Raw genomic sequence first — 15063 nt, forward strand, 5'->3', positions numbered from 1 at the left:
ATCCATCCATCCATCCATCCATCCATCCATCCACCTACCTACCTATCTATCTATCTATCTATTAGGGATGGGAAAAATAATCGATTCTTAGATGCATTGTGATTCTCTCTATAATGATTCAAGGCTGAATTCTGATAAGTTAATACTTTTTTTTTTTTTAATGTGTTGATTTAAAAAAAATGTTAATGTCTCCAGACAAGTACAAATCAGAAAACACAGTGACTGAAAAAGGATGGAATAGTAGACAAACACTTAGAGTTTAGGCAGTGCAGTAAAAAAAAACAACAACACTAAAATGGCCAAAAGGAGAAAAAAAAAATGTAATTTTGTATACATAGACATGGACTAATGAGACATACATAAAATAATTAGGCAAAATACATATAGGCTGTTGATCTACTTTAACACATTACACCTGACCACCTCATGTTTAATGTTGTAAGAAGCCAATTCTCCACCTTTAAACATAACTCAGCCTCTGACTTTCACAACCATGTGTAAGGCTTAAGCATGGAATGACTACAAAATAAAAACCTCAGTAGACAACATTTCATTAAAACAAATACTGTATATGTCCAAATTTTAAGCTTTGTCTGGCTGCTTTGTCTAGGAAGTGATTAGCAAACTCTGAGTAAGAAACTCAGATTTATATGTATATTTTTAAAAATCACACATGGAACTCTACATAAAAACTTGTTGCATCGAGATGCATTGATAATCGGTTAAGAATCGAGTCGTTGGCCTCTGAGTGGAATCGAATCGTGAGGTGCCAAGAGATTCCCACCCCTACTATCTATCTATCTATCTCTCTATCAACAGTTGCATTAAACTGGACGGTGTCACTCTAAATGCTATATTTAAATAATCTGTACTGCAAGATATGCATCATATCATAAATATTTTGTATCAAAGTCAACAGCCTAATACCGTCAGCTCATTCCAAGCCTTGCAAAAGCTGATTAAATCTTGCAAACTTGTGCCATTTGTTGTGGTTTCAACACAAGTTCAGTAACCTCATTTTATTAGAGAGGGCAACATTGTGAGCAAAGTCATACATCAAGCACGTCGTAACCAAACAAATGAAAAACTCATCAGCATTGAAAGATGATTTGCACGATGACGTTTGTTTCCTCTAACAAGTTAGACAAATGAAAATTTCTTGAACCAGAAAACGCATCACCAGTGATTGTCAGTCTTCTTTTGTGCTTGGAGTTCTCTTACCTTGGGCGGGATGTCCTCATCTCTCAGCCAGGCGGTCCTGTCCCGATCCCTGTCTCTGTCCCGTTCTCGGTCCCGTTCCTCCCTGCCTGTGACGCGCAGCGGGGGTCCCGGGGTGTCAGAAGTGGGGTCTGAGTTCTGGCGGGGCATCTCGGGCCTGGGGGAGCCCACGCTGACGCCCTCGCTCAGGGCTGAGCCCGACTGGTCCTGCAGGGACTGAGAGCCGGACATGGAGCCGGAGTGGGTCTTCACTGGAACCAGGTGAGCCATCTGTGGGAGGGAGAGAGATAGAGCGGTTGAGGGTGGTGGGTGTGGTGATGAAAAGAAATACAACAGCAGAAAGAAAATATAGAGATGGAAAAGACAGTAAGGAGGTAGATAGAGGAATGAAATGCATTGTGTTTATTTATTTTTTTTATATAAAACTGTGCCTTGTAAAACACACCAAACATTCACAAGCCTCTTTTTGCACACACACACACACACACACACACACACACACACACACACACACACACACACACACACACACACACACACACACACACACACACACACACACACACACACACACACACACACACACACACACACACACACACACACACACACACACACACACACACACACACCTGTGGTTCAATGGAGCGGTGGGTGGGTGGGGTGCGGGCGGGCTGCATGCCCACGTTGCTGAAGGACTCGGAGCGGGGAGGGAGGGAGGGGTCAGAGATGCGGTTGGACACTTTGTGCTGGAGGGCTGGAGAGCTCTGTCTGTTCAGCTTAGATCGCTCCTCCACCTGGGATAGGTCATACACCACTATCAGTCACAGCCAAGCACACAGCACACCCAATCACCACGCTCGGCCCACTGTGGGCCTCACTCCCCTTCCGCATGCACACCTACAAGCCACCAGACAATCTTAACATCCCGTTTCCTTTGCCTGCTTGCCTGATTTATGATTAATGATGAACCTGCTGCTCTGAGAAACTTAGCTGAACTTGTTTTTTTGTCTTAACCGTCTCTCTGTGGAAAAACACACACAAGAAGCAAATCCCTACTTCCACGGAAACCCTCAAAGGAAAATCTAGAATCTGGTCTGGCAGGTTGCAAGTGCCACACAGTGTTTGAGTTGTTTATCCCACCACCTCCAATCAGATTCCCCTCTATGATTCCTCCCCCATCTAATTATTGTGTATGTGTGTCTCCATGTCCCACATACAATTTAGAAGTAAGAGTGTCTGATGGCTGTGTAGAAAGGTCTTTCAAACCAAAAGCATAGATTTGAGTATGTGTGAAGGCTGTGTGTACATACACACACAAAACCCCTGTTTCATATTTCCATAAGAGCTTGAGTGACTGTTTCCACCGACTAGTGTGAGTGCATGTAAGCGTCACCAAATATCTGTGAATGAGGAAGGCAGAAAGCTCCTTCCTACCAGTGTAATCAGATTATCAGATTATCTACTGTGCAGTGAGAGAAGGCTCTGAGAAATGCTCCCAGAGTGCCCAAATCACACTTTTGGAGTCTAAACAATCTACTCAACGGTTGGTGAAGGATTGAGTCGTGGCTCAGCAGGGCATAGTGTCAATAGCTCCCAGGTAAACATCCATGTGCAATGAGAGCTATCCCTTTTGGAAGGCTTTATATAATTCCACATGAGCTCATAATCTAGTAGGATTATTCAAGATTATGACCTGGGTCAGAACAACTGTGCAATACTGTGTCATTCCTCAAATCTTTGTTAGTTGCCTGATTGGAAGTCAACTACAGTGAGACAACTATGATAAATACCTGGCGGCAGAAAACGTGGCAAATACGTTGTTAGTTGTTCACTTGAAATAAAAGACGACTGCTGATGAAGGAAAGAAATCATCGACAAACAGGAGCTAAGTACAAAGAACCAATGGGAAGGAAATATTCTGTGATTCAGGAGAAACACTGCTGTGATCCAGGTGGAGTTTAATCTGTGGAGGCAGTACGCGATCAAGGTTAGCATAAACATCAACTGAATTTAACAAAGATAGAGAGATTACCTTAAGAATATCTGTTTACAGACGAAATAACCGTTTGGGTAGAGCTGCTTAAATCTTCATTCTATTTGAATCAAGTGTTTGGGTTCAACTCCAGCCCATACCACCCAAACGCTCTTTCTACCATGGCAGATATTCTTAGAGGTTAAAACAGAGTGTCAGAGGAAGTTAATTGTTGCTGCTACACTAAGAAAGGACACAGAAGAAGATTAGGAAGGAGAGCAGACTGAGGACAGAGGTTATCCTCTGAGGATCCCACCACCACTTGGCCAGCACCCATCACCTAGCCGGGGTTTGATTGACTGGCTGACTGACCTAAAAAGAAGACGAGTTGGGTGGGTTTCCCCGTTGACATCAACACCAATAAGGCTAGGAGCGGGCTTGCCGGGCTTTGTGGGGCACTGGGGGATAAGGGTGACAAGGTGGCTTGCAGAGTGGAGGGGTTGGGGCAAGTCTATGGTTCACTAAGATACCTATGGGTCAGGGTGGTATTAGAAACTGCCTCTGAATATCAGCACCTCTCCTCTGGATTACAGTCCCAGTAGATTTAAAATAGAGATAAATGTAGCTATACTTCTTTATTGTATGTTAATATATGTATGTACATTGTGCATGCTCTTGTACTTCTATATTTGTGAGGACTATTTTGATTTTTAGACATTGAGAGTGGATGTTTCCCGAAAAGTGAGGACATATTTGACAATGGGCTTTTTGAGAGTTTAGACTTGGTTTTAGGGTTAGGCTTGGGTTAAGAGGCAGTAGATGTTTTGATTTGTAGTAAGTAAAACAGTAAATCAGCAGAACAGTTATCCTAATTCAATATTTATATGTGGCATTTTCTTTTAAGGGGAGTTAGCCATTTCAGAGCAACAACTTCCTTCACAAGACAATTTCGGAGATGCACCGTCACTGCCTCCTGGGCTTAGTGCCGCCCAAGACAACTGTGATTGGTTTAAAGAAATGAAACAAGCCAGAGGTGTTTCTTCTACTGTTCCAGAATGTATGCGTAGTGTAGCCCGACTTTACTCCAGCGCTGACTGAGCACTGAGGAGGTAGGTCTGGCAATGCTAGACTAAGCAGACACAAAATAAATGTGTGTACCAACCTCTTTATGTGGAATCAACCTGTACTAAAGGCAACAGAAGGTACAACATTTGGATAAGGGCTCAAGGTTTAGCATGTAGCTGTTATGGTTAAGGGTAGGATTTGGGCGAGGGAATGCATTAATTCAGTCACAAATTTAGAAGTACAAAACTGTGTGTGTGTGTTTGTGTGTGTGTTCCTATACATGAGTGCTTTGGACAAGGGTCTAGCACCCAACAGCAGATCTGATGCAGATCTGGGTCTGGGATCCAAAGGGAGAGCCATGCGGGGAGCAGTGGGGGCTAGGCGCAGGTAAGGAGGCCTGGTTGGGCAGGTTGATGTTGGACACAGTGATGTCAGGAGAGAATGGAGGGGAAAAGGTAAATGGAGGAGAAAAGGTAACATCGGACCATGAGCCTGAGGACGAGGGTGAGATTTGTGGAGAGGTGCGAGGAGAAAGGTCAAACCAAGGAGCCGGAGTGGTTGGAGAGATGGCTGACAAGCGGTCAGAGGAGCAACTACTCATTTGTCTGCCATCAGCCAGGTTTTGTCTAAGTATGCTTGCTGGGGCAGAAGCTGTGAGGTCACACATAGAGCCACTATGGCTGCCATTCTGCCCCCTAATCCTTCCCTGTCTGTCCTTATTAGAAGGAGGGGAACGGAAACAATTGTTTTCAGGGACTTGAAGAAAACAGCTTGAGGCAGGTGAGTAGGAGCTCCTGCGTCTAGGTAGACCGGAGTGGAGTAAGCTGTCAGGGTGGGATTGATTGAGGGGGTCAAATGCTGTGACGTCCCAGTCCGAGGGCACCATAAGGTCCTTGTTGCTGACAGCTTGCCTCATCTCTTTCCCCCACCCTGCCCGATACCCCTGTTCTATGTCTACATCTATTCTACAGCGAGGTGAGTGGGACCTGCAACGGCCACTAACCGGTTTGAGCGCAGGGATGGAAACGGGTTTGGATCCTGACTTAGGCCTCTGGATCTGTCCTGGGGACTGAGGATGAGGTTGAAGTCCCGGAGACATTAGCCCCTGATTGGCAACCGAGAGATGCCTGTCTATGGGCTTCTCGTTCTGATTGCTAGGCCCCAGAGGATAAGGGTTTGGTGCTGGATTAGACTGGCTGACTGGCCCTTGACTAGAATTCTCTTTATGACTCTTACTAGGTCCCTTGCTGGGCCCTTGGCCAGGGGCCTGGTTGTGTTTCTGGACAGGCCCCGGGCTGCGGCCCCTTTGACGGAGTTTCTGAGCCCTAAACTCTCTGACCTGCTGACTTATCTCCTGCTTGAGCCCCGGATCTAGTGGTTCTTCGCCATCTAGTGAAATATGGATATGGGGGAGGTGGGTGTGGAGGAACTGGGCACCATGGGACTGGGTTCGCTTAGGGGCCTGAGCACCCCTTGAGCCAGGGGATGACGCCGGTTGGTTGAATGACCGGTGATGCCGTAGTTTGGAGCAAGGCGGGTTACCCTGAACATGCTGCTGCTTCGAAACCTAGGAGCCAAAGTCAGAGGAGGGTAAGCAACAAAACAAACACACACACAAGGAGACATCACACTGAGATTATCGAAGCAGCAGCGTTAATTCTCAAATATCTTCAGATTCAAAAAGCGAAGGTCTCCCGCGGGACCGCTGCTTCTAGTAACCTGCTGAATAAGATATTAACACAAGAAGGCCACTGGGTTTGTTTAAAGCACACCATTTAAAAAACAATTCCAGGATCATCACCGAAACATGCATATATTTAATGCACTACCTTCCTCAGAGCTGGTACCTTTCCTCACTTCTTAGAAAATAACTCATCACAAAGTTATGACTGCATGCATGTCTCTGTACATCATGCATGTTGTGACTTACCTCTTTAGCCCAGGCAGGCTTGTCATTAGGATTGATAATATCTTTGTAGTGGTAAAGCGGCTTCTTCTCTGCTTGCCTTCCCTCCTGCTGCTGCTGCTGCTGCTGCTGCTGCTGCTGCTGCTGCAGAGACACCAGGTAGGCTCTCTCCTGCTGGAGCTGCCTCTGGAGCCTCTCCGCCTGCCGCTGCTCCTCTATCTGCTTACGTTTGTACTCCTGGCGGGAGAGAGCGACAGGAAGGGTATAGGGAGAAGGTAAACGATGAGAGACAGATATGAGGAGAGAAAGGAAGGAAGATTAAGAGAAGGGAAGAGAGAATTGGGAAGAGGTAGAGGAAGACACACAGAGATCCACACCAAAACAGGTGAGTAATTATTGTGTGACACAAGCCTGTTTCTAATGTCAGGTTTGAGCCATGCGTTGATATCATCATGCCAAACAGAACAGAGAAACATAAATATTGAATCATGTACTGTATATGGAACATGAACACACACTTTTCGCAATGATAATTACGATTGTATGGCTGACGATGGATAAAGGGGAGTAGAAAGTTCCCGGACGTAAGGCTTTTGGCAAATTAGAGGAAGGAGAAGGGAAGGTAGGTACTGAGATGAAAGGAGGGATGGAGGCAGGAAGGATAGCAGTAGCGAGTGAAGGGGAAGATGCCATTTTTCAGGCCATGCCACATCCCTGGGTTTTGGTGCGTGATGTCATTGCTGTAGTCTTTGGAGTTGGCATGGGTTGGATCTCAAAAAGGTTTCCTTTCATGCGCTCCTTTAAAACAGTTATCTTCAAATAGGATGCAAGTAGCCGTGGACTAATACTACAAGACATACTGTGAATTCCTCGCGCTAAATAAAACACAAAATCTTTGGCCTACATAAGACTGGGGCACTGAGAGAAACCCTCTGAGAAAAATAATAATGTCCTATTTTTTTCTTAAATGTTCTCACTTTGTGTGGGCCTACATGATTGGGGCTGACAAAACATATTTTACGCCCTGTGGGGAATGGTTGAAACTGACACTCGGGTGCATGCAGTGGGGATAGGGGGCCACACAGCACAGATGGGGAGCAGTGGTAGCACGTGGGAGGGCTATGGTTACCATCAGTAACGCCTGTTCCTGCAGTAGCTGCTGCTGGAGAATCTCTAACTGCCTCTGTTCCTCTTCCAGCTGCCTACGGATATACTCCTGAGCAGCGTGTCGGCACAGGAAGATAGAAATAGACAGAGTAAAAAAATCTGGAAATCTAAACATCCAAATACAGAAAGACAGAGGAAAAATAGAGATATCAAGTCTGAACCCAGATGAAGCTAAGGAGGCCGTGTACTCGAACAATTGTAATGTGTTACAAAGAGACAGAGAGAAAAAAAAGAAAAGAGGTTTGAATATATCTATCCAAAACCTTTGAAAAGCGTGGGAGGAGAGCAACAGAGCGATAAAAGAAGCACCAGGACAGACAGAAAATACACATCAGAACAGCAGTAAGTTCAACAAGAGGACAAGGGAAAGAAAGCAGGAAAGATGTCAGTGATAGACTGACAGAGGAAAATCCATCCGGTTGTGTTTTAGTTTTTTGCGATGTTTAAGATGTTGCAATACAATTTGATGCGATTTAGACTGAAATATGGTTAACAAAGGCTGGGCGTAATCAGAGAGAAAGTTTTGATGTAAGATCCTGGAGCTGAGAGGAAGAAAGGGAGCGCGCAAAGATAAGCACAGAAAAACAAAGCATAACTCCATCATCAGATTAATAATCTCCGAGTTCTGTGGGTTCGAAACTGAAATCCTAAACACAAAACAACAAAAAAAACATTAGGAAAATGCGCCACTGAGGTTATTTAAGGTGACAAGTAAAATCAGATTGACTCAGGAAGACAGAGGAAGATGTTGCCATAAAAAGAAATGGAAAGTTTAAGGGCAAATGAGGGATTCTGGACTTCAGTTATCATCATGTAACGCATTTCTGTGGCACCATACTGTCTGTTTTCATACAATATGTGTGTTTTAATACTATACTACTTAGTAAGTGTATGAACCTGTTCTCTCTCTGCATGCCTCCTCTCCTCCTCTCTGCGGAGCTGCTCCATTTCCTCGTAGCGCCTCCTCTGTTCCCTCTCGTGCTGTTTCCGCAGCTCACGCTCTCGCTGCTGCTGCTGTGGGGAGAACACAAGCACAAGCAGATTCAGGATCGCAACGCAACGTTTTCACACCAATCAAAATCGGGTCTCTGCAGAAACTCTCGCACACACGCGGAATCCATGGTTGCGTCCACTCATTTGATCATCTTTCTTTTTTGTTTTGTTTTGCACTAAAATTTGCTTCCTTCTACATTGTGTCTTGGCTTACATTCTTGCTCAAACACACGTGTATTGCTCAAAACGCAGAGTCAAAGACACACACTTGGTCCTGAGAGGAAAAGGTCACGTTGGTTGAGTCGAGTCATGGTGCTTAGCCGTGCGTTCGGAGGCAAACCCTGGTGGGAAACCAGAGAGAGCACGCTGATTATGGGCTAAGGATTTTCTTCTATAAGCCTGCTCTCTGGAACTAAGAGAGGGACACTGGGGAAAGGCTGTGTGTGCTTGTCTGTCTCGGTACCCTCTCCCTCTCTTCTGCCGCCTCGCACCAAATGGAAAATAAAAGGGTTTTGTAAGTTCAAACTATCAGAATTGGACAATATATGTTACATTTGGCAAAATAGGCACTTAAAGTATTTAAAAGAAGAAAGCATGAAGAGCCAAAGAGAAGGCTGCTAATAATTGGGCTATGCATGTTAAAACCTATATATTAATTAGGGTTGGGTACCGAAACCCAGTTCCACTATATTTTCCCTCTGTTGCTCCGAAATGGACGTAAAAATATCACACTTTCTCTGTAGTCTACCATTAGCTAGCTACCGTTAATGTAGGCTACCTTTAAAATGCCATATTTTCCTTCTGGGCTCTGGTTAGCGTACCAACTCAACATTTATTTTGTTGTTACTTGTTAACCCTCATGCTGTCCTTGGGTCAAATTGACCCGTTTTCTTATATCAATGTTCTTTTTACATAACATGATTGATTCCACACAATGCTCTTTGGCAAGTACAAATCTCTACTTTCATTCATTAGGGTTTTATTCTACAAGTGTTTTCGAAATAGTATTGAGTAAAAGTTGACATATTTCAGTCTGTGATTATCCATCAACATCCATTCCTTTAATTTTATTCTAAATAATTCCTATTTTCTGCTTTTATAACTCAAATATTAGATTCAAGATTCAAGATATTTATTTGTCATATGCACAGATTTTACACCATGCAATGAAATTCTTAAGTTTGCAACATTTCCCACAATATAAAAAAGGTCTAATTTCTTATAAATGAGGTTCATTGAACACAAATTCCAAAAATGACTGTAAAACTAAAGTTATTAAGTTAGTGTTACAGAGTGTTAAATGTCAAAAAAAGAGACAAACATTGAAAAAACTGTTGAAAAAAGGGACAACTTAAGAAAATGTAAAAAAAAAAAACATTGATAAAAAGCATCAACAAGTGTTGATTTTCAATTTTGACATGAAAGCCAACATAAGGGTTAATAGTGTAACTGTTATTTATTGTTAAATGTTGTAGTTGTGCGTTAGGTGACTGAGGCGTACTTATTATATACTTAAGTACTTGAAAATTTTAACATATTGTTGAATTTAAAGAATTGTGAGCGCCAAGATAGCTCAGTTGGTGAACTCTATAAAAGAGCTTTTCTTAAATGTTTGTTGATTTTTAGGAATCAGAGTCATTTTAAAAGTACCGGTTTGGCATCGGAATCGTAAAAATCCGAACCATGCCCAACCCTATTATTAATGAATGTTTGTTGATATAAGCTGCTGTAGATAAAAGCATTCATCAGGACCAAAGGTTATGGTTAATCCTCCTCCACCACCTCCAGCTTACCTCCTCCAGACGTCTCCTCTGCTCCTTCTGTTCCTCGATGCGTTTCTGTCTCTCCGCCAACAGTAAGCGCTTGTGCTCCTCGTTCTGCAGTTGCTCCAGCTGCTGCCGCCGCTGTGCTTCCGAGCGCTCCTTGTTGGCCACCTGGAGGCGCAGGAAGTCCCGCCTTAGGGTGGACTCTCCGGGGACGTTGATGATGGAGCTGCGGACGGCGCGTTAGTGAAGAGATGTCAAATGTGTTTTGAGAAGAAAAGTAAAAAAAAGGGCGTTTGTTTAGTACATTTGTGAGGACACTGACCTCGGTTCACCCATTTCTCTTTCTTCATCCTCCTCTTCGCTGCCACTGTACACGTACTCGGTCTCATCTGGTCGAGAGAGAAATAAACATTTCAAAGGATAAAATGCATCTAAAAGAAATACGATTTTCATTTTTCACTTGAACTGCCTTTGTTCATTGTTAAACTGCTCACGATTCTGCCATTCCCAGATCCTCCCTCCTTCAAGGCACTTTCTTTTAGCCGCTTTGAATAAGAGTATAAATGGTAATTTCACTGTGTGTAGCGAGCTGGAGAACATCCGCTTGGAGCTCTTTTAGTCAAACAGGGGCCTGTAGCGTAACGGTTGTAGAGGCGGACCGGTTCTTTCCTGAGAGACATCCACGCAGACCTGTCCTCCGAATGTGACAACGTGACAGCTGGAGAAAGCCTCAGTCTCCACAGTGACACGACATTTCTATACATCATCCCGACGTCCGCCCTGCAGTATGTTGTTTCTTGAAGCGATTAATGTGCTTCTTATTGGCGCAGTGCTGTGTGCGAGTGTCAGTTTATCACTCAGATGGTGTGTGTCTGTGTGTTGTGGGAGAGTGTCTGCCACATTTGTTTCCTGCCTCGCTGTGACGGCACATGTGTGTGAGAATCTGCGTCTGTACGTGCATCTGTAACTGTATTACTGTATTAACTGTATTATCTCACCCTTGTAGCGGTTGTTCTTTTTTTTTCAAGAAGTGTGTTTTTATGTGTGTATGTGTATGTGCGTGTGTGTGTGTGTGTGTGTGTGTGTGTGTGTGTGTAATCCAGGGTTACTGTTTTCGCTGCCATCTATCAAGCGTAACTACCTAATGAATCAGTCGCTCCACCTCCCCTGCCGCGAGCGTGTAATTCTAGACGTCCATCTGCATTTAAATCTATACATCCACGTCTACGGCACACGGTCTCCCTCACCTTGCTCTCCTCTCTTCTTCTTGGTGCGGTCGATGTGGTCCTTCAGCTGGATGCGGATCTGCCTCTCGTTGGGCAGGTCTCTGATGAACGGGTGCTTGAGGAGCTGCTCTGTGCTCTGTCGCTGGCTGTGGCTCTTCACCAGACAGCTCTCTATGAACGACTGGAACTTCTTTGACCTGAAACCCCACACACACACAGAGACACACAAAAAGAAACACACACACACACACACACACACACACACACACACACAGACACTGCAGTGATCATCGATCATCTGGACTGATTATCCTGCTTTTGATAATGTTGTGGGATTCACACTTACCACTTCTTGGACTTGAGTCTGGGTGGGGGGTTGCGCGGGATCAGGAAGAGGGCTCTCATTGGGTGCATGTCACACAGGGCTAAGGATAGCAGGTACCAGACATGGGTGAGTTAGGGTGAATGGTTTTATCTAATTGTGCTTCACACTGCCATGGCATATAGTCAAAGCCAGCTAGAGCCTCCTCTCAATATATGCTGTCAATACTGATAACAATTAATTGTTATCAGTATTGACATATACACACACAAATACACATACTTGGGTCTTGTCTCCTGAAGAGCCCTTAATTTGGTTATTTAGGGTCTTTAATATTCAAACTTCATATTGTCAAGTATAGCCAGTGTTCCGCTAAAAACAATGATAAAATGATAGATAAAAAAAAGATATTTTAGAATTTCTTTTTGTGGCTTTTAGATCGTCTTTTGTCACAATGTGAGTTCAGCAATTGCTTGCATCCTAATTAATGTGATTACTTTGTGTTTACTGAGTCTACACCCATATATCCTAATCAGGATATGTGTTAAACCTCAAGCACACACTGAAATATTCTCATCCAGTTAGAGGTCATTTTCCAAAACGCAGCACTATGCTCTCCTACGCTACTAGAACTGAACAACCTTGACAAAACTAAATTATGTCTTTGATTATTATGGTGGATTACCAACTGTAGCTTGGGCAAACTTTCACCAGAAATTGCTTTTTTTACTGAATTGTAATTGTAATTATCATAATCCTAACTGTGTGCATGTACCCTTTCAGTAAAAAAGGGTAGTTAATGGAAAATTAAATGAATACAAGAAGCAGTAATTCAAGAAAGAAATTTGATATCTGCTCTTTGGCCCTCATTAAAATTGTGGCTAAAGATGAGCTGCTTCGGCCTGAAAAATTGACTCCTGATTATAGTTATCTAATGGATTAGCACCAAGAGATGATGTGTGGCAGAGGTGTGTGTTATTGACAGGGTACGTACGTGGTGCTCCTTCAGCCATCTCTATCGCTGTGATTCCCAGCGACCATAGATCACTCTGTAACGGCAGAGACAGAGTGCGTTAACGCTCAGTGTGATCACAAGAAGCACAACAGACAGACAACTCTTCAGCTGATGGGAGGCTGTTGAAGCACCTTGAAGTCGTACGTGGCCTCAGGGTTCTCGTCACAGGCGATGACCTCTGGTGCCATCCAATACGGCGTCCCGATAAATGTGTTCCTCCTTCCCACTGTTCTGTCCAACTGGGCTGAAACACCAAAGTCCACTGCAAGGCAAATACACACAAACACAATACTTTAGGCTATAGTCTGCAGTTTACTTAATCTGTGTGTGTGTGTGTGTGTGGTGGATGGGTGGGGCGACACCAATGGGCTTTACTAAATTCCATTATGGACTGTAACAGGAACGAATTGCCAACCTGCAATAGCTTGCCAATTTACACACACACACACACACACACACACACACACACACCACACACACACACAACACACACACACCACACACACACCACACACACACACACACAACACACACACACACACTTGTAATCCCACCACAGGCGTTTAGAGGAAAGGAGAGTATGAAAGAAATGATGATTATGTATATGATACAATAACACACACACACACACACACACACACACACACACACACACACATATATATATTTCGCATCCTAATATTGAATTGTATTATCCTTGACACTTGACACAATACATGCCAATAAAGCATTTTTGAATTAGAAATTGAGAGAGCCCCTTCTTCAGCAATCTGCACCATGAATAGTGGCAGACCTACAGGATGATGAGTAGGCTGGTATTCAGCAGAAAAGAAGAAAGAAAAGCCTCTCTTACACACACAACACACACACACACACACACACACACACACACACCCAACTCTGAGCCATCTGAAACATTATACCTCCTCATGCTCTCCCACTCCTAAAGCCATTTTGTCAGGTGGGGTTAGATGACAGACTAACCTAGTTTGACCTCGGCGTTCTCCGTCAGCAGGACGTTCTGTCCCTTGATGTCTCGGTGGATCACCTTGTGCTGATGGAGATGAGTCAGACCCTGCAGACAGCGACAGAGACACACAGTGAAGGAACACCACTGCAGCAATAAGCCCAAGTCATGAGAGATTGTTTTGTGTTAGTTGAAAAAAAATATCAGTAGAAAAAGTACAACTTCAACAATTACATTATAAAGGGCAGTTCCTGCAGTTTTCTACTGATTACTTTTTTTTTTTAGTGGTGTCTTTATTATTCAATTCAATGTTCAATTTCGTCAATTTAAGAATGTTGAAAATGATATCCTTTCATTAGTTTTAAATTCATCAAGCAATTTATTGTTGTATTTTAGCAGAATTCTGAAAGCAGCAGAAACGCAGAACTGAGTACACTCTGTTTATTTATCGCAAGCAATATCGGTTTTGGGATATTCAACAATGTCATCGCTCATCCCGTATATTCCTATATCGTCCTAGTCATGATTAAGACTATGGCTATTTATCTTATGATTTTTATTATTATGTAAAGCGATTATTTCCCAAAGGAAGTGGGACTAGCTGCTGCAGTTGCTCCTGTGTAGCTGACCCTGAACTCTGACCTCCCTGTGCACAATAAAAATCTTCCGCACATAGATAAACGTTTTTCTGTAGGTCTTTCAGTTTTCTTAAAAGTAGAAAATCTACCAACCAGCTATTTAATATCAACAAAGAATAAACGTTAAATGAAATTGGGATTTTAGGCACGTTGTCTCTAATCGATCCAATAGAATTTGGAAATGAAATGCATAGTTAAAAGGATTTTTGTCATATTGAATCCAAGCCAAATCGAACAATGTGTCCGGTATTTATGCTTTGATAATTTAATAATTCTTAGTTCAGAGAAGTTTCTTGTATTGACTGTAAAGCCACTGAAATACCAAGTACAGGAAGAAAACAAGAGAAATGACCGCTGGGAGAGTACAATTGTTCAAAGGGAAGACAGGAAAAGGACAGAAAAAGGTAAAGATTAAAAAGACAAAGGGGATGAAGACAGACAGAGACTAAATGTAAAAGGTACAGAGGCACAAAGCAAAAAACAAGACCAAATCACAGCAGGACGAGAGAAAGCAGAGAGCACGAAATAAGACGAGGGGGTTAAAAAAAAAGGAATAAAATGGATGAAAGGAAACCACTGTAGCCTCAGTTCAGAGCAGCACTGCGTATAACTGACTGGGCTTTAGCCCTCACAAAACGCACATCAACAGATAGTAGAGATAAGATGGGGGGAGGGGGGGAGGACGATTTCCCAAGAAGATTACATTTATTCCATCTAGTAAATATGACTCCAAAACACAGTTAACCCAAACAACACACAAACAACTGCTGATTGCTATCAAAGAACAGCGCACGTGTTACGTTAA

The 15063-nt window shown here is 43.3% G+C and overlaps 1 protein-coding gene across 1 annotated transcript in view; it reads right to left on the reverse strand.

The window, feature by feature from the left end:
* The window catches only part of LOC116670516 (TRAF2 and NCK-interacting protein kinase), a 69273-nt gene that overhangs the window by 15011 nt on the left and 39199 nt on the right, over positions 1–15063 (reverse strand). Inside the window, 12 exon segments of the mRNA XM_074783842.1 lie at positions 1222–1488; positions 1851–2015; positions 6189–6401; positions 7294–7380; positions 8229–8345; positions 10118–10316; positions 10413–10479; positions 11338–11513; positions 11663–11741; positions 12633–12687; positions 12785–12915; positions 13638–13728. Coding sequence (XP_074639943.1) covers positions 1222–1488; positions 1851–2015; positions 6189–6401; positions 7294–7380; positions 8229–8345; positions 10118–10316; positions 10413–10479; positions 11338–11513; positions 11663–11741; positions 12633–12687; positions 12785–12915; positions 13638–13728 — 1647 coding nt within the window.

This window comes from Etheostoma spectabile, chromosome 20 (genome assembly GCF_008692095.1).
Source record: "Etheostoma spectabile isolate EspeVRDwgs_2016 chromosome 20, UIUC_Espe_1.0, whole genome shotgun sequence".
NCBI classification, from domain to species: Eukaryota; Metazoa; Chordata; class Actinopteri; order Perciformes; family Percidae; genus Etheostoma; species Etheostoma spectabile.